General features: G+C 38.3%; 1 protein-coding gene across 1 annotated transcript in view; it reads left to right on the top strand.

Moving 5' to 3' along the window:
- Nucleotides 1-19,524, top strand: part of LOC107094557 (protein phosphatase 1H-like) — a 26,316-nt gene that overhangs the window by 5,403 nt on the left and 1,389 nt on the right. Inside the window, exons 2-8 of the mRNA XM_015390246.1 lie at nucleotides 8,407-8,593; nucleotides 11,049-11,420; nucleotides 14,342-14,454; nucleotides 14,549-14,633; nucleotides 15,410-15,528; nucleotides 17,602-17,665; nucleotides 18,789-18,896. Coding sequence (XP_015245732.1) covers nucleotides 8,407-8,593; nucleotides 11,049-11,420; nucleotides 14,342-14,454; nucleotides 14,549-14,633; nucleotides 15,410-15,528; nucleotides 17,602-17,665; nucleotides 18,789-18,896 — 1,048 coding nt within the window. The remainder of the gene's footprint in view (nucleotides 1-8,406; nucleotides 8,594-11,048; nucleotides 11,421-14,341; nucleotides 14,455-14,548; nucleotides 14,634-15,409; nucleotides 15,529-17,601; nucleotides 17,666-18,788; nucleotides 18,897-19,524) is intronic.

The raw sequence follows: 19,524 nt of genomic DNA, 5'->3' as shown, positions 1-19,524 counted from the left end.
GATACTTTTTTGAGTATCGATACTTTTGACAACCCTAACATTGTTCAGATCAAGCTTTTAAATACTGCTCCAGAATCAATGTAAACTTGTCAAACATCCACAACATTCAGCAAGCAAGTTACCTTTTCAAAGAGAGTGGGGTGTACTTAGCCACAATCAGCTCTGCCAGAATCCCAGCGATGTTCCAGGTAAACAATGCCAATAATTCTAATAAAACAACGCTCTAATGAGCAATTGAGCAAAAAATACCACAAGGAAAAATTATATTGTATCAAATAAACTCATCCAGCAATCAAATCAATAGCGTTAAAGATATCAGATGAACACATGGAGAAGACACCAGCAGCAAGCCACAATCAGAGTAGAAACAGGTGAGGATCCTTAACTGCATGCTTGAGGCGGGGCTTTAAAGAATCTAACTAATTAGGGCAACACAGGATGTGAGCCTGAAAAAATAAAAGTCTCTGACTAATTGTGGGTTACACTAGTCATCTAGAAATCAAAGATAAATAACAATTTTAATAAAAACTTATCAAATAATCAATTGATGTAGATATTAGTGCTTGTAAATATCAATTTTATGCAGAAGTTTTACTGATACAAGTAGGTAAGTAATGACGATGGAAAGGATTTACGCACAAGAACGCAAAACTGAGTTTTATCCACTATACCTTTTATCTAGAAATTACGGATTTTTACATATATGCGTCTATTTGTTAGCAAAAGCTATAGGATAGTATAGCTAGTCTTTATTTAGAAAATACACGTTTTGCTCGTTAATTTTCCTTTAGGAACAGTGTAGATTAACCGTGAGGTTCTGGTGACTATTCACTGTCGGCCACCCCTCAATATAATGTTGGTTATTTCCTGGCCACCCTTATAAATAATTTCTGGCTATGCTTCTGGTCAGAGGATGATGTTTTCTACCTGCACAAAGAGGAATTAGTCACCAAGAGCCAGCAAATGATGAAGTCTCAACTCTTACCTGTATTTTTGTTTTGTTTAAGATAAAGAAACAGAAGTTCAATATATAGAAGTGGAAGGAAAATAGTTAAAATTAGGTCCTCTTTACTCTGATACCCTTAAATATGGTCAATCAATTATCATAAAAGGGGAAAAATATAGCACAAGTCCAAACCTACAGAGCCATGGCCCTTAACATAAAGTCACAGTCAAAAGCCCCATTTACACGCCCCTTTTTAAACGGTGCTGAGATCGGTCCGAGCATGGTAACCGAGATAAATGTTGAGTGTCAGACACAACCGAACCTAAACTGGTACTATTTCAACAGTAGGGCTAGGTGCGCTTCAGTTCTGGCTCGGTTCTCGGATAACAAAGAGCGCATAAGCAGACTGCGTCATGTCCTTACAATCAGCCTCTGTCATCATGAAACTTCAGAAAGTCATAAAAATACTAGCTTCCCTACCCTTCTGCACAATTTCCAGTGATGATTCTGCTTAGCAGGGTGATGAACCTCACAGTGGCGTAACGACAACGACACAACAATAGGCCCGTAAGCAACATCATCTGGGTGGGCCCCATGTGAAATACAACACGTGATAAAGGTTCAGGATACGGCGATGATTCCACTAGGCCAACACTCTCCAATCAAATCTGTCCTGAACACCTGTTATTCTTAGACATTTTCTGATCTACAATTACTCTTAATTTTCCAATACTCAACATGAAAGAGTTTGTTAATTTTGGGAAATAACTGAAATTGCTTAATGCCAGCATATGCAGTGGAGTCTTTAATTTAGCACAAACTCATTCCACAGTGATCAGAAGAATCTCCAGCGGATTGTTGTAGGTAATGAGTTCAGCCTAGATCAGCATTTATCTGTAATTAAAGCCCCTTTATTCTCATTACCGTGACTTTTTTGCCTCTTGGGCTTGTTGGATTTTTATATCCTTCCAACTGATGAGCTGTATCATAGGTATTGACCAACTGTAACCATGCTTTCCCCTTCTATCACATAGTGTATATTAGCAGGCTCTGCACTCACAGAGTTTCTGCTCCATAACCCAGGAAGGGAGAGCGCACAGGGATGGTCTTTGTTGGCACTGTGTGCTGGCCTCAGCTTTCCTGCAGATCGGGAAGCACTGAGGTGAGGTGGAAGAAAAGGAGTCTCAAGATGCAAAGGCAGTTGCTGCTTCAGAGCTAAATAAGCAAAACTTAATAGAGAACTGAAATCATCTAAAAAAGGAAAATTAGGAAGCGAACACCTTTTTATTAAGAAATGGTCAGATGTTGAAGATTAATTGTATTTTTGTTATTTAACACTTTAAAAAATATTTGATAACATAAAATAATGTCAATAAAGCTCGACTTAGTTTAAATAAAATGCTTAGTTTTTGTTTTAATAGCTGAGGAGAGGAATAATAAATATTACTTCCTGAAGAAAGTTTGTTCCAGACAAAACTATTTTCTTATATCAGCACTGATTCTCACACCAAAACATTCAAAATTCTAATTAATTTAAAAATAAAAAGCTGGATGTAACATTATTTTTGAAAACATTGAGAATGAAAATAAATATCTAGACTAACTCACTGCAGGTCATGCATCAATAAATGACATGTTTACTGTTTGAATTTGATGCAAATAAACGTTCTTTTACATCAGATTCTGATTTCATTTATTTTTTTATCTCTAAAATTAAGAGAAGCTTTTACCCAAAACCACATAAAGACGAAACATTCAGATTTTAATTGTTTAAGTGTTATTTTTGACAGCCATCTTAGATTTAGTCTTAGTTTTCGTCTTCTTAGTCGACTAAAACTCAAAAAGGTATTAGTCTTATGTTGGTCTTCATAAAATGGCTAAAACTTTATAATTTCTAATAAAAAACAGATTATTATGTAGTTCATCATTGTTGTTGTGCAGAAAACGTTGATTTACAGATTTCAAATAAACCTTTTTATGAATTAATGCCCTACTTTATACAAAAGTATCTCACAAAAGTTGTGAAAATAGCAGATCTAGTTCCACACATCATATTGGTTAATATAGCAGACAGACAAGCTAACAAAATGTACAATAAAGAAATGGTTTTAGACAAAAATGTTTCCATTCATAAGTAAACACTTCCTGCTTAACTATGAATTATGCATTGTACACAGATCAAGAAAAACTGCATTGCTCCAAAAAAGCAAAGAACAAAAACATTCTTCTTTTGTCTATGGTCATTTTCGCTTTATTTCTAAGAATGTGCCCCTTGGTTACCGCTGCTCAGGGATTAAAGTAAATTTAAATTCACGGCGGTCTGATATACAAAAACAAATACTCAGAGATAATTGCCTTATAAACGCCTTGGCAATCCGGACCTAAATTTAAATATTTTAACTAAAATATTGAAATGTTCATATAGATAGAAACAAGATCTATTAGATATCTATGTGCCTTTCCAGCTAGCTCTTTATCCAAAAATAAACGGATGCAATGAATTATTTGCTTTGGATATAATTTAGGGATTCCTTTTGGTAGAAATTAAAGAAGGTTTAGTATTAAAATCTTAATGGTTTGACAAAAAGATTTTTTTATGCTTGTCAGAGGATGATCAGCCACATATAGTTTATTAAGTAGCAAGAGCAGGAAGAGCCATACTACATTGTGGAGCATAAAGTGCTGACTCTGAGATAGGTGCATACAACGACGCATTTCTGCACAAGAACAGCTGGAAGATCAGAGTGTTTCAGAGTTGAGCTCGCAGTAGTGGACGATTCCGGCTTATTTTCTCCCCTGCCGTTGCTGCCATGATCCATCTGTAGTCATGCAGAATGTGCACACGCCAGGTGGGCGGCGTGAGCAAACAGGACGCAGCTGCACGGCTGACAATGATGCATTTTAAACATCTGACAGACCACCTGCTAACGTTTTTATTTAGTCTCGCCTCCTCGACGAAAACTCACACCCATGAGTCGTCAAGTTTGGGTCATCAAAGATTCATGTTTAACTTCTCAGTTTTTGTTAACATCATAAAAAAAAGAAGCGTCAAAGAAATGATTCTGTCATCATTGACGATAACAACACTGGTTTCCATCCAATATTTTGACCCAATGTTTATATCTCTCTAAAAGCTGTTTAACTGTTTTCTTGATAAATAAACTTAAATCAAGAAGTACTCACAGCAGAGAGCGTCACAGAAGTCATAGAACTATGACCAATAATAGGCTGTCTACAAGATCTAAAAGCAAACCCTATTAGAGGCTTACCTTCATCAGCATGAAATGAGTTAAACCTTCATTTAATTCTCAACCATTCCTTAATCGTCAGATTTCAGGGGCAAGTTCTGCTGATCTAAGTTCTCTTTAGTAAGCTTTATTTTTTAGTATGGAAACAAAAGCTTTTATTAGGAATCTTGGTTTTCTTCAGAATCGGGTTTTTTATTAATGTCATTTGCAGCTTAATGGGTGAGATTCCTATGCTGAGTTGGGAAAAAGACTAAATGAGTATGACATGCTTCACAATAGATCAGAAAATGCTATTTGTTTCCTAATGAGTGAAGAGCTAATTGTTTTTGTGTGGAACAAACAAAATGAATAGCAGAGAGATGAAGTCATTCTAACTGCAAATGATGAAGCGATTTAGTTGTGGGAAGCAAACAATGGCACCAGCTGCAGCTTCATTGCAGCACAGCTGAGTCCAGCTGAGTATTTAAACTGTCAAAAAAATTCTCTTTTATTTTTTCCCCCCACTTCCCGACACATGTTAGCTGCAGATAATCTGAGTTTAGGAGGCTTTTTCCTCTGTTTTGACAATAGCGCTGAATAATTGCGGCGAAACATCCCCAATGAGTAACATTTCTCTGCTAAACCACCCTGCTAGGTCCAGATCTAGACCAATCCAAGGGAGCAGTCTGTAAGCCTCATCTTGTTTTATTTTGTATAGAGGTGGATTGATTTCACTTTACAGTATTTTTTATTTTTTTTTAGCTTGGCTCTTCCTAGGAGGGAAATGCATGAATCGAGGAGGTAAAATATCAAATCTGTGCTGTTTCCCTCACCAAACAGGTGTGCAATGGACTGCACCATTGGAGAATTGAAGGGGGGCGTTTAGTCTCATTAATGAATTAACATTTTTTGTCTTGTATTTTTTCATTAGCTGTTCATTTAAAACAACTTTTCTTTTTTTCTTATTATTTTGCAGCTGTATATCCTTTTAAAATAGTTTCTTCCAATTTGGTTCCACGTCCATATAAGAAACATGTCTGCCATTGTTATTGTTTTTCTATCAACCAGTTTGGGTCCCACCTCCAAGACTGCTTGACCTCCTGACGAACATGTGACAAATCAAGATTGTTGACGAATTATACTGTAGATTCATCCAACATTTTAGAAGAAAAAGCTGCTAAGAAGCTACATCTTAATCTCTGAAAGAGAGATCAAGTTCCTCTTTTTCTTGACCTATTATTCTCGTCTATATTTAGGTCAGACCGTCTGATTTTTTTCGTTTCTGCTGTCTTAATTACGATGATCGGCAGTGATCTGATGTATTTAAATTAACTTACTCCCAAACAGCTATTCTGTAAAAAGAGACTTCATGCAATTAATACTCTGGGTAGAAATTCTAAGCTTTTTTGAAATATTTATCTCCTATGATCTCTATTTTTATAAAGCTGATTGGCTTTTTAGGTTGAGGAATAGAAAAACAACCAACAGTTTATTTCTATAAATGGACCTACCATTTTCACACCATCACACTTAAATACAGCCTCCAGATACGTCTGTCAGACACACTGTCCTCCCCTTTGTTTGCCATTTTCTTGAATTAAACTATGTATTTTAAGCTGTTTTTTAGAAAATCTAAATACATCCAAGGGTTTGTTTACTGATGTTAGCAGTTTAACTAATCTATGGGTTAAATTGTTGGAAGTCTTTGCAATTAAACACTCAAAAAATGTGTTTGTGTTTTGGCCCGCTGCCTTTAGCCGCTTCCTACCATAATAGCTGCAGAAAGCTGTATACTATCTTGTGGTTTTGGTAGGGAGCTAAATGGACACAAATGGAGTTGCATCACAGAGCAACACAGAGAAAAACATGCCTGTTTTCACTGTCATTAAAAGGGGTTGATCCTGAAATGCTACATTTTGGGCGTGCATCTGTTGGGACATGCAAAGCCTTTTCCAAAATGCCTCGTCGGGATTCAAACCCGGGATTTTTTTGTGATTCTTTGTGTGAGACAACAGAGACAACCATAAATATAATCAAAATATTCTCCTCTGCTACAAAGTACCTCTTACTGTGCCAGCGGTTAAGTGATAATTCTAATAATTCCCATTTTATCCTAAGAAAAAAGTATTTAACTATACAGTTAAATATACCAGATCGATTGTTTTCACTATGCACTTTCAGTCTGCACTTTATCTTTCTTTGCAAAGGAATGAGAACAAGACGACCATAGGCTTTAAAGCTTGAAGTTCTGCCCTGGTCTGACTAGACAGAGATTTTCTCTGTGGCGGCTGGTCAATAGAGGGTGCTAGGGTGCCACCCCATCCACCTAATGATCTTGATTAAGGCATAAAAAAGAAACAAATAAAAGTTAAATTATAAATTTAGAATATTTCGAAATACATATTTTTAGATGTGAAAGATAAATATTTAATCTTTAATGACAAGTAAAGCTGTTTGTTCGTCGTCGGTTTGGTGACGTATTTCCGCCCTAGGGCACAAAAATCTGTCGTTAAAGTTGTATTTTTGCAGTAGCTCCTCTGCAATGCAAACAATAGGCGAGTTCTCGGCACAGGAGACCTGCACCCCGAGCTGACTGCAACTGTCGTCACATTCATAGTGCGTCTAATTGACTGGCCAAGTCGCGGTGAGGTCCCTTAAAGCAAAATCACCAAGAGAAGCTGGAGGTGAAATCGTTTGGACCTGATCAGCCGAACAGCTAAAATTAATTAGCAGTTTAAAGTCAGATGAGACGGTAGTCTCTGTCTTTTTCCAGGATCTGGTTTAGCTACAAGGCTTGGCTAACTGCCTGCAGTGAGGCTAAAGCTTTTTTCTGCTTTCCTGCCTCCTTTTTAAATGTCAGGATTTGAGCCGATGTGGATAAAAACACCTTTGACTGATTTAAAGCCCTTTTTAGAAAAGGCAAAGCATGAACAATCGGGGATTCACTGCCACTGGTTTTTCTCACTATCTTAAAATCTTAAAAAGGTCTTCAGAAAACGGTTTAGTCCAAAAGAATAAAGTTGCAGAAAAGTAAAATGTTATGAATAAAACCTTGAGAGTCTGGCTGGTTATGGGAGCAATTATTTTCTCTTCCAAAGAATTCATAAAGGTAAATCAACAACTGTGAAAGTGAAAATGTTTATCAAGCAAGTAAATGCAAAAATTTGTTCTCATAAATCAATATTTATGGGGGGAATTAATAGGAAATAGAGTTTTCTGACCACAACTATGTAGAGGGTTTGTCTGTACTGGTGAATTTTCACTCACCTCAGGATGCCGAATGCTTAAAGGGGCGCCAACAGGAAATACACTCTGATTTTAGCCTGGTTTGCCAGAATGACTGTCACTCAGCTGTTCTTCACCCTGAGCTATCAGAGTTCATCAAAGCAGCTCAGGTGTCTTGATAAAATCAAAGTAAAACTTATTAAGTCTGACTATAATTTTTGTTCCCAATTCATCAAGTTTAAATGTGATTATAGGGGAGTTACTCAGATAATATGATTTTACTTTGTAATTATGACAATTCCTTACTAACTTCCAGGCAACATATTTATGTTTCTATTTGAGATGGAAAGCATAGCATTATAAAAAACGAAATGATAGATTGATAGATGGATAGATAGATTGATCCCGGTCTATATCCCTCCGTTCTGCTTCTCACCAGAGATCAGTCTGAAAATAGTCTATATTTCAGTTATTGCATGTTCCACTTTTGGACAGTCATCAATACTTTTGAGTGAGATGGGGACTCATGGTGAGACAAAATGCTTAAAGGGATAGACAAGTCAAAAAAGGTTGGCAACCACTGAACGAGGCAAATTATTTTTTATTTAATCGGATATAGTCAGATTAATCTTCCCACCAAAGTTAAATTATTAGATATATATGTAGAATAAACACGTTTACAGCTGTGTAATTATCTAGGAATAGAGAGCTCAATAAAACACAAATAATCATAAGCATGTGTATTCCTAGTTGTGCATGTGAAAATGAAAACTGCTCCATGCCAATTTATTGAAAGCAGTCAGTCACAGTTGATACTAATAGGCAGCTGCTGCAAACGCGCAGGTTGTGGCTCTGACTAATTACTGTGACCTTGCAGTGATCCACAAACAGCCATCTGTAATCTGTGGCAATAAAAGTTTAGATTGAAACATGTTTCAAAGCTGCTCTAAAAGGAAAAGCCTGAGGTAAGGTTTCACCTAAACCTTCCACTCTGTGCTCTTTGTTCAGGGTGATCAATGCTGGGAAGAGTGCGCTGAATGAAGACCAGGCCTGCTGCGAGTTGGTTGTGGCTAGAAGGAGACCGATGAGCTACTGTCCGCCCTCTACGCCCAGCAAGACGCCGACGGCCAAAAGACGCAACTCGCTGCCAAACGGCGAGGCCCTCGGGCTCCGGGTGGAGAACATGTTGGGAGAGGTAAGAACATGGAATCAGATTATATGAGCATTTAGAAGAACATAATGAGTTAATGCTGTCCTGTGAGCGGAATACACATTAAACGATACATGAAACCAACTTAGTAAAGACGTCTGCTTGATGTTCTTACAACTCCTGAAATGACATTTGATCTTAAGACTTTCTTTTTGGAAAGCAGAGCAGTTTGCCAACGTTCTTGGCTAACAGTAGGATTAGGGGTGAGTATTGGCATGGGTGTTGCGATACGAAACGTGTCATGATATGGTGATGTGCTGTACAGTTAAAAGGCTCCACAGCGCCATCTACCAGAGTGGTGGGGCAGAGCTAGTCCATTTTCCCCTCATTGATTTAGGTAAAATCGACATTAGGAACTGAAAGATCGAAATAATATCGGGCAGCTGCATATCATGATATAATGCCAAATAATTTATTTCCCACACCCCTAATTAGTATTTTTTCTCTTAAAGGTATTGTGGAGGATTTTCTCGAATTTCTTAAAAGACCTGCCCTCTCCACTTAAAAAAAAATGCGCGTGCGACAGCGTGCACTAGCCCATTTCTTCTCATGCACGCTCTGTTTAAAAGTTGCTTTTCTCAGAGCTCATACAAGCTTACTGTGTCCAAATGTTCACCCTAACCCCTAAATCTCTCAATCACTATATAGAGCGGGGACTACAGTGTATATAGTGAACACAGTCAACTTACCGTTCGGAAACTTCCCCGTTGGTCCACTGCGCCATCTTTGTTATTAGACGCCACTGTCGGGTATCAGCAGCCTGTGGCGACAGCGGGCCGCTGTAACAGCAAATCCCATAATGCTTTGCGAGGAGAAATTTCCACATTCCGGGTTTATATCTGCCTCTTCTTAGTAGGGATGTAAATAATAATCGATATCGATGCATCGATCCAACAGCCGACGATCCGATGCATCGATACGTCCGCAAGAGTATCGATTCATGTTTTTTTTTGTTTTTTTTTCCTCCGGTCTATTTTTATCCACTTGCTCCTGGGCGTAATTCTGACTTACGTGCTGCGGTGGCGCTAAAGCTATTTTGCCCTCCTACCTCGCTTCCTGGTTATACTACTGCAGCAGTGTGTAGCAGTGAGCTTGACACAGACATTTTTTATTTATGCCCAATATTGAAGCGTGGTCTGCGGTATACGCTGTGGGTCTAGCTACGACCGAGGCGGTGAGGAAGTGGAGGCGAGTTTGTCCGACAACGGAGGGATATGAGGGCGAAAAAGAGCGGGGATCCAGGTGGAAAAAGGGTCCCAGCGTTCGCGCGCACCTCGCTCCTCTAGTTGGTCCATCTTCATGAGTTGATTTCCGCAAAAAAAAAAACGAACCAATTAACCATATCGTGGTGTATTCGTGAGTATCGAAAATAATCGAATTGTTGGGTCAGGAAATCGATACTGAATCGAATCGCCATGATGAGTGTGATTTCCAACCCTACTTCTTAGGCCTTTCTTTTCTTCTCATTCACTTTGTAGACACTTTTTCCCTCGGCCATTTTAAAAGAACCGCGGTAAAAAAGGTGAGCTTCAACGACTGTCTGAAAAAAACTGAAAGTGCACATACACAGAAAAAGATGGCTAACGTGACGAGCACGTGACAGCCTTACGTTAACATATCACCAGAATGATTGACAATTAGGAGGACCACTTATTTAGACAATCCACCTGGAAATAAATGATCATCCTCTATAAGATTTTATGCAATTTTAGGTAATCCAGCTCATAAATGATATAATTGCGGTTCAAGCACATGTAGAAAAAGTAGTTGTTCTGCTAAAGTAACTCTATGCTCATTTTTGAACTGGCAGTTTCAGTTGTTTTCTGTAAGGATATCACTCCCCAATGCGCAGAGCTGGTCATTTATATGTGATGAAAATATGATTATTGAAGATAAGCTGAGCAAAATGCATCTTTAATTGATACACTGTGCTAACCTGTGTAGAATCAAAGGAAGAAAGCTCTGCAAAGGATGATGTACTGATGATTTATTTTTTTTGTATTATTTGTAAAGTGACCTTGAGTGTCAAGAAAGGCGCTGTTAAATAAAATGTATTATTATTATTATTATGTCCAAAGTGGAAAAGAAATACACAAAAAGCATTGCACAGCTCCTAAGTAAAGGTTTGACCTCAGCGGCTCCCATGCTGTGCGGGAAACCATGAGTCATAAGATGAGATAAGATCTTATCTCTGTTGATCAGTTTCTATTTTCTAAGGGAAAAAAAAAACCTGGAGACTTGGAACAGAATAATTTTGTATCACTATGTTTACCACCTATATGCAGAGGCAGAAATACCTATAAAACACAATAAATGCATGGACATCTACAAGTTGGAATCTTCTTGCATAAAGGCGTGAAATGTAAAGATGTTCAAGTGGTGTAAAAATCTATTGCAATTATTGTGAATTTCCATGCTATTTTTTCTTTTTTATCTACAGGAGAATGAGGGACTTGTTTTCCATTACTGGGCCTTGTTCGACGGTCACGCCGGCTCAGGCGCAGCGGTTGTTGCCTCCCGCCTGCTGCAGCACCACATCGCCTGCCAGCTACAGGCCGTCATAGAGATCCTACGTAACTTCCATTCGCTGCCCCCCACTGTGCTGGGAGAAGAGCCTGACAGCAGCCCATACCTGCAAGGAAACCCCCCTGGACCCCACCGTTCCCTGACACGGGCTGCCTCGCTGCGGGGGGCCGCCGGCGCCCCCACCTCGCCATGCAACACCCCGCCTCCGCCACGCTTCTACATGGAGAAGAAGATTCAACACGAGAGCCTGGTGATTGGAGCCATAGAGAACGCCTTCAAGGAGATGGTGGGTACTTCAAGATCATCAGGCAGCTTAAAGAGTTTGTTGTTTCCTCTAAGAATGTTTTTGCTAAATAAATCTGGTTTCAGGTTTTTTATTTTAAATATTTCTCTGCAGAAATAGTATCTGGGAACCCTCAATGGCTATATAATTTCTATATAATTGAAGGGAATCCATATTTTTAGTTTTGACCCTTCATTCCTTCTTTAATTCTCTCAGTCACGCTTGTTATCAACCACAACATCCCTGTTTTCTTACTCCTCTGGGTTGGTCAGCCTGTTGGTTTTCTCTCATACCTCCCACCTGGAAGCATCCTGATTTTCCAGATGTTTTACTGTAAACATAAGACATGTCTGTCCTGCTTTTACTTCCCAGAAATTACTCCATTGCAGCTGCACATGTTGCAAGAGTTTGCCAAAATCCACATGCTGCCTTTGTTGTGGAAGCTCTGCACTGGGAGCAGCCTGGGTTTCTATTTTTGGCCTATTTTAGTGTTTTTTTGATTTACTGTCCGCAGATATGTGCATCGGTTGATTCATTAGCGCTGTAGCTCTGAAACTGGAAGGTACACCCCCTAGGGGTGATATAGTGTAACTGCAGAGGACTGGTAGAATTTAAGTAAATGACCTAGTCTGTTGCACAGTAAAATAAACAGATGAACCTTATATAATTGCACTGTAAAGATGGTAGTTTTAGCGATTTAAAATAGATTGTAGTTTATTTTAATTACAACATTTAATTAAATGCTGTTGACTTTTCTTTATTCAACTTGCGAAAATGTTGCATAGAGACTGTTTAGATTGCAAACAAAAGGGGAAGTTTAGCAACCAATGCATTAGTGGATTTAGCAGCCATGCCTCAGTTTGCTATCAGTTGTTAATCTTGAAAGGTTCAGTTTTAGGTTTATCCAAGAGGAGAAAGGGTATGTCTAAGACCACCTCCACTGTTGACAGAGGGTTTTTCCAGGGGTTTCTTTAACCCCTCTCTCAAACCATCTTCTTGCTTGGCCACAATATAGACGTTGTTGTCCTTAAATGAGGGTCCTTCAGGTGTGGGTGAACAGCAGCGTCCTGTCCTGAGGAGTTTGCCTTCCTGTGTTGAGCCATAACGCCTGTGTAGTTGTTGCTTAAGGACGGATTATACTTCTGCAACTGCACACATCAAATGTCGCTTGGGTCTGGTCGCGAACAGGTTTTGCTGGTATGCTTTTGCAACCTCAGTCTGGAATTTCTGGGGACGCACAGCAGTTGCCCGCCAAAGCGCAATGGGGGGAGCCTATTCGAGAACTTGCGAGAACTTTGCTGGATGGTCAGGAGAATGTCTTCGGCAGCGCCGGCGGGAGTGTTTATCTTCCAAAACAACATGTCTGAGGCATTGTACATTTGGTTGTACTTCCGAACGTCCTCGATCAACCTTTCATCGTGGTTATCCATTGTTGTTATTACTCCTCGGTTTTTAAAAATGGCGCTCCCCAGAACGGAATTGAGAAGGATGACCACACAGACAGCCGGAAAGGCATACCAAGGACCAATCACAGCTGCTTTTTGTCTGCGCACTTCAGCTTGAGGTCTGCGCGGGTTTGCGACCGTCCGACGCGTAGTCAGGATTATTTTGAGGTGCGCAACGATGGTGGGGTCAACAGGGGGACGTGGTCACGCACAGAGACATACTTTACGGTTGCAGAGGCTATGCGTCAGAAGTAGAAATTGGCCTTTAGTCTCCAATGTAAAGGTCTGTGCACTCTTCACTACCCTGAACACCGTAAACCACATTGTCGGTCTTGTTTCTGGATGTCTTATCTTTTGAGTGAACCAGTTTTTGTCTCAAGGTGTTCATGGGTTTGAAGAAACTTCACGTCCAGTTGCCTAAACTGAGTCTTTCAAGCTTGATGACTGAGAATCTTCACATATATCCATTGTTTGTTTGTTTTTTGCTTTTGAGTTTTATCACTGTGTCATTTTTATCACATAAATGAAAGGGGGAAAAACAACATCAGCTCTAAAGAATGGACCCAAAAATATCAGCATCATATATTGGGGAATGATTTGACAAATGTCAAAATAATGTGCATCAGCCTCAGAGAACCCGTATTGGTCGATCTCTAATGCTGATGCTATGGACGTAGAAAAGTAGGAGCAGAGTTGGCTTCATTGCCTTGTAGAAATGACACAGCAGTGTATCCACCATATTGGGAGTGGTAATGTTGGCATGTATACCAGCAGAAATCGACCAATACACGCATTTTAAAATCGATACTGGATATTTTGACACCAGTCTGACTGATTCCCTACATGTACTGCTGAATTTTGGGGTCCATTTTTGAAGATTATATTGCTTTTTCTTTCTAATTTGCATAATAAAAAAGACACAGTGAAAACAAATGTTACGTAAGTCTCAGTTTGAACAAAAAGAAATGTATTAACAAATTAAACAGCATATTAGCCATGGATGGTGAAAGCGGCAACACAAACAGTTCACTGGGTTGAGAATAATAGTTTTGATGAATAATAAATATGTTTTTTTATCTGTTTTTTTATAGGGAATGTTGAGTTGCAGAAGTTTGCTGCACCTGCCTTTGTTTGGCGTTTTCTCTATGAAGTGGCATTGCCTTTCAGCTGTGTTCCCACTAGATGGCAGTAGAAGGCTTTCTAAGTTCAACCCTGCCCTAGATCAGTTTACTTTTTGTTTTTTAGCAACAAAAACACCAAGAGGGTCCAATAAGAAGCAAAGGATGAAAATGTGGAGAAACACTGTGCATTGTTTAGTACAGTGGTGGATTAGGGATGCTGTGGGCCTGTTTGTAAAACCAAAATATTTGCCAAAAAAAATCGGAGTTAAACAATAACATTTATAAACAACAGCCACAGTTTTCCCTCAGTGGAGTTTTGCAGCCTAATGCAATAGTCGGATTTTTTCCTTTTTTCCAGGACGCTCAGATAGAGAAGGAAAAACAATCGTACAACATCAGCGGCGGATGCACAGCTCTCACCGTGGTTTACCTGCTTGGAAAGCTGTATGTTGGGAATGCAGGTGACAGCAGGTGTGTTTAAGGTTTATCTTTTAAATTAAAACCTGGTGCTGGTGGTGAGCTGTGTGCTTCAGACATGTGTGACATGTTATCCTCTGCTCTGCAGGGCCATCATCATTAGAAACAACGAGATCATTTCTATGTCGACAGAGTTCACACCAGAATCGGAACGACAGCGACTCCAGTTCCTGGTAGGAGAGTTTCACTTTGTTCCATCTGAAAAGAAAAACACACAGAGGGTATTTGGAAATATGCGGTACATTCAGTTCAATTCAGTTTATTTATATAGCACCAATTCGCAACACATGTCATCTCAAGGCACTTTACAGTTCACCAAATCATGCATTCAAATTGGAAAACCAGTTGATTGCATCGACTCATTGACTCAAAGGCAATCCCTCAAACTAATCATGCTTGTAGCGACAGTGGAGAGGAAAAACTCCCTTTTAACTGGAAGAAACCTCCAGCAGAACCAGGCTCAGCTCACTAAATAAAGATCATCCAAATTTTGTCTTGTCACAATCTCTTCTCTTTTCTTTAGTTTTTTTGTAAATGGAAAACATGAATTTAAATAACTATAAAGTAAATTCTGTATGTTTTTTTGCTGCGATTTCCCAGTGCTTATTTCCCCTGTCCCACCTGAGGAATAGCTTCCCCACAGCATGATCTTCCACCTCTGTGTTTAACTATAGAGACACTTCTGTGTGAAGTCTTAAGTCCTCTGTTTGGCTTCAATGGTCTCTAAAAGACCAAGTTTGGAGTTTAAACTAATATTTATGTTCTTTTCCACTTTACAGGTATGCACTGCTTTGTCCTAGTCAATCTAATAAATTCTTTTTGGTTAAACTTCAAGAGGTTAAAATGCTTTAGACTAGCACTGTAACAAAGAAGCATAGAAACAGTCATGCAGTTGCTGATCTACAGTACTCTGCATGACTGACCCGAAGGATACTTCCCTGTCCTGCAGGGTTACATGCAGCCGCAGCTTTTGGGAAACGAGTTCACGCACCTGGAATTCCCCCGCAGAGTTCAGAGGAAGGAGGTGGGCAAGAAGATGCTCTACAGGGACTTTACCATGAACGGATGGTATGTTTCCTACGTCACAGAGCAATTTCATGGGGCTGATCTGACACAAGATTGCATTTTCGAGACGGTACATTTGCATCAACTTCCAACATAAGCCTGCTGGGTTTTGTAGTCAGTGTTTGGAAAAGACAGGTTATGATATTTGCTTGTGCTGTTCTACAGCAGAGAGCAGCAGGTTTCCACAGAGGTGCAGCTTCAGATTAGTTCTGTTCAGTTATGTAGACAGACGGAGCTGCGCTCTGCAGCAGTGCGGTAATCCGTTTTACTTTCAGTGACACATATTACCCGCTCCCTGAGTTCACAATGAGATCTTCCCTGAGGAAACCATACATTTCCAACAAGATTTGTTATCGTCAACCTCAGTATTATGCTGCAGATTATTCTAAAGGCAATTCAGGGTGTGATGAGAGGCTGGATGTGGAGGGAGTGGGAGGATTGTGGATGATTCAGACATTCATGCGTAACAGCAGAGAAAAAAAATAGAGACAGACAGAATCTTCTGCTTTGGGGTCAGAAAAAGTTCACAGCTTGCTTCTCAGAAAGACGAATGACCAGACGAAAGCACGGTCTGACAGAAGTGGTCAACTCTGGGTAGATGTGAAGCCGTTTGAAGTTCAGAATGTTTTCTGCTGACCTTTGATGCCAAATCTAGTCTGGTCTGCTGAAGCCCTTCAGCATCTGCTATGAGGTTTTTGAAGCAGACTTCAAAGCATTTATGCGTATTTTTGGATTTGCTGTTCCAAATTGCACACTGAAAAATGGTTGTTTTCTCAGTTTTCTTCTTTGCTGAGATTCCCTTAGTCTCTGCTCTGGGTAAATACGTTTTTTGGCAAACTGAATCAAGACCAAAATTAATGTTACTTTTATGATTTGATTTGATTATTCTTAAGAAACCTATCTTTAATTGTTGTTATACTGTCTAAAAAAGAGCAAGCTCAAAATTACATTTAATTACAATGAACTCACCACTGATTTTTTTAAGTTATTTTATTTTCTTAAACAATATTTTTGTTTTCTAGGGCTATAACAGCGTTTAGGAATTTATTTTCAGCCTAATACATTGGTTAATTTTAGAGATGCACCAATCAATTAGCTGGATCGGATATTGATTAATTGATTTTTTGCAGATTATTTGCTAAATAATTTAAAGTACGTTTATATATGTTAATTTTTTGCCTTTTTTAACAATGTTAAACTAAAAGGCAATGCATTTATATGGCCCATTCATTCATTGAATTGAATAGGTATCGGATATCGGTCGATATGTTTAACCCAATTATCGGTAGGCCTATCAAATTGAATCAGAAAAAAAATATCAGTGTATTGTGGTATTTATGTGTTTTTTTTTGTCTTCAATTTATTGTCTTTATAATTAATGTCACAAAATATAATTTTAAAAGCTTAAATCCCTACTTTTTTCTGCTAGAGACTGATTTGTTTTCCTTCCATATGAAGAAGGGAATTTATTTTCTTATGTTTTTATGAGGTTAATATATAATTCATAAACTGGGCTAGCCAAGGCTGAGCTTTAATATTCTCACTTTATATTTTTTGTGGTTAAATGAACCTTGAATTGGAAATAAAGTATATGCTTAGCCTTCAGAGTTAGCCATAACTTTTAAGTTGAAATAAAAAGCTATGAATGCTAACTTTTCATTAAGGCTTTTATGCTAGAATTTCCACTTCCGACAAACTATTTTGTTTTGTGTTTGCGTTTTTTAGTCAGTGCAATAAATAAGCTGCTCTCCTATTTTAAAGCATTAGCTTGCTAGCTGCTAGCTTTAGCTTTGACTGTTGCTAACTCTTAACTTCTTCTCCTTCCTATTTAAAATACCCTGTGCTATGGCAGAAATGTTTCAATGTTATTAATATTGTTTGTCTTTGTTAGCTTTGTTTAAGCTGCCTGAAAACAAGAAAATGTTTCTCTTTTGTTGATAAACGCTTCATTAAATTCTTCAGCCAGCTGCTGCTAGTTGTTGTGCAGTTTGTTTTTGACATATTGCTAAAATGTAAAAAGTTTTTTTCTTGGTTTTAACTTTTGTTGCGAGTAAAAATATTTTCTTTCTCTTTAAGGGCATACAAGACTGTTGACGACGAAGATCTCAAGTTTCCTCTCATCTACGGGGAAGGAAAAAAGGTTAATGGGTCATTTTGTCTTGGATGTGTTTTTGTGTCAAGGTGAAATGGACATATGTAAATTAATAATAACTGTCAGGTGGGCAACACAATTATCAAGTTTTTCCCCTTTTTTAAAGGAATATGGAGGTCCAAAATACATAAATGTACCATGTAATAGATAGATGAAACATTTGCTTATTTGTCTAAAACATTCAAATATTGAATATTCCATTCACTTGTAAAATGGAACAATTAAATGTCTTATTTAATTGATAAACCTGATGATTATTTCATTTTTAAAAAGTTGTATTTAGAATAGAATACAGTAGAATTTAATAGAAAATGTCTTTATTGTCCCACAATGGGGGAATTCTGTTGTATACAGCAGCAAAAAGATCATAGAAAAGAATTTTCACACAAATGTGGACCTTAGAAGAGTATATAAAAATAACATAATAGTGAAGAGTTAAAAAAAATAAACAAAATACCATACTGTACAGTGTTTTTACAAAATAAATGCTCTGTATATGGATAGTAAATAATCAATAAACAGCTGTGGATATTTTACAGTAATGGATATGTGAAAAATAGCAGCAACATCAATAAATTGTCAATAATTATGCCTATAAAATCAAATTAGAAGTGTATTGAAGGTTGTAGTAATATGACAAAATGTGTAAAATAGGTGCTGAAACTCCTCCAGAGCAGATTTGATCACTATTTAAGGGGGGAAAAAAAGATTTAATGATGTCCTGATAGCATTTGATCTTTTCAAACAAGTTTCTTAATAAAAGGTTTCATTGCAGGATGTTTTAAATATTGAATATTTTAGACATATTAATAATTAAAATAACTATATGTTTTTATTGAATTGATGATCTTCATAAGTCGAATATTTAAAGTGCTGAATCACAAGTCAAGATTTATTTATTTTCTTATACTTGATTCATATTCAACAGTCTTCTTACCCAAGGCTGTGTTTCAGGAAATTTGGGTGTAGTTAGAAGTCTTATAAAGGCTGGTCATTTTAGCAAATTTGTTCTGGTTTAGTAACGTCAGCGGGTCATAGGGACTTTGATCACAGTTCACTTTATCAAGCATGTATTTAAACACCTAATGTCAATAATGGGTGTGTTTTCCAGGCTCGGGTTCTGGCAACAATCGGTGTGACCCGGGGGCTCGGTGACCACGACCTCAAAGTTCATGACTCCAACATTTACATCAAGCCGTTCCTGTCCTGTATTCCTGAGGTAAAAACAAACTTTCCTTTTAACCTGCTTTCAGAGAACAGGTTTGCCAATAAAAGTGTTCCATCTCCTCCATGCTGATTCATGCTGCTGATGGACAATTGTAAACAGCCTTTTATTCTGCTAAAGTAAAACCTTTGAGACTAACTTCTTATAAGTGAATCTTATAATATTCTTTTTTATATTGGACCAATTTTCAGAAAGTATGAAAAAGAGGCATTTTGGGGTCATTAATTTATCCCTCAGTGTATAAGATGGATCATCTCCTCCCTCTGAATGCACCACCCTCCCCATGCTGCTTCTCCACTGCTGGAGAACTAGAATTCACCCGTCTGAACTGACTGGTACCGGAATGAAAACTCTTTCATCTCCCAACTTAGTTCTTCTTATAGCATCTCCCCCCCCACCCCCCGAGTTTCCTGGTTTGATCTTTAATTCATTATCACCAGGGTTCACGGTGGGTTCATGTTAAATCTTCTCCCTACACCTGCGTCTCAGTCCTCTGCTCTTCGGCGGTGTTGGGATGCTCGCCAGATAAAAGCTTTGAATTACTTTGATTTCTTTTTTACCTCCAATTCCTTTTATACCTCACCCATTTGTATTCCATCCTTTCCGGAGTCCTTCCTTCTTT

The sequence above is a fragment of the Cyprinodon variegatus genome, unplaced genomic scaffold (genome assembly GCF_000732505.1).
Source record: "Cyprinodon variegatus isolate N-32 unplaced genomic scaffold, C_variegatus-1.0 Scaffold490, whole genome shotgun sequence".
NCBI classification, from domain to species: Eukaryota; Metazoa; Chordata; class Actinopteri; order Cyprinodontiformes; family Cyprinodontidae; genus Cyprinodon; species Cyprinodon variegatus.
The sequence above is the reverse complement of the archived record's forward strand: the minus strand, read 5'-3'. Positions and strand labels throughout refer to the sequence as shown.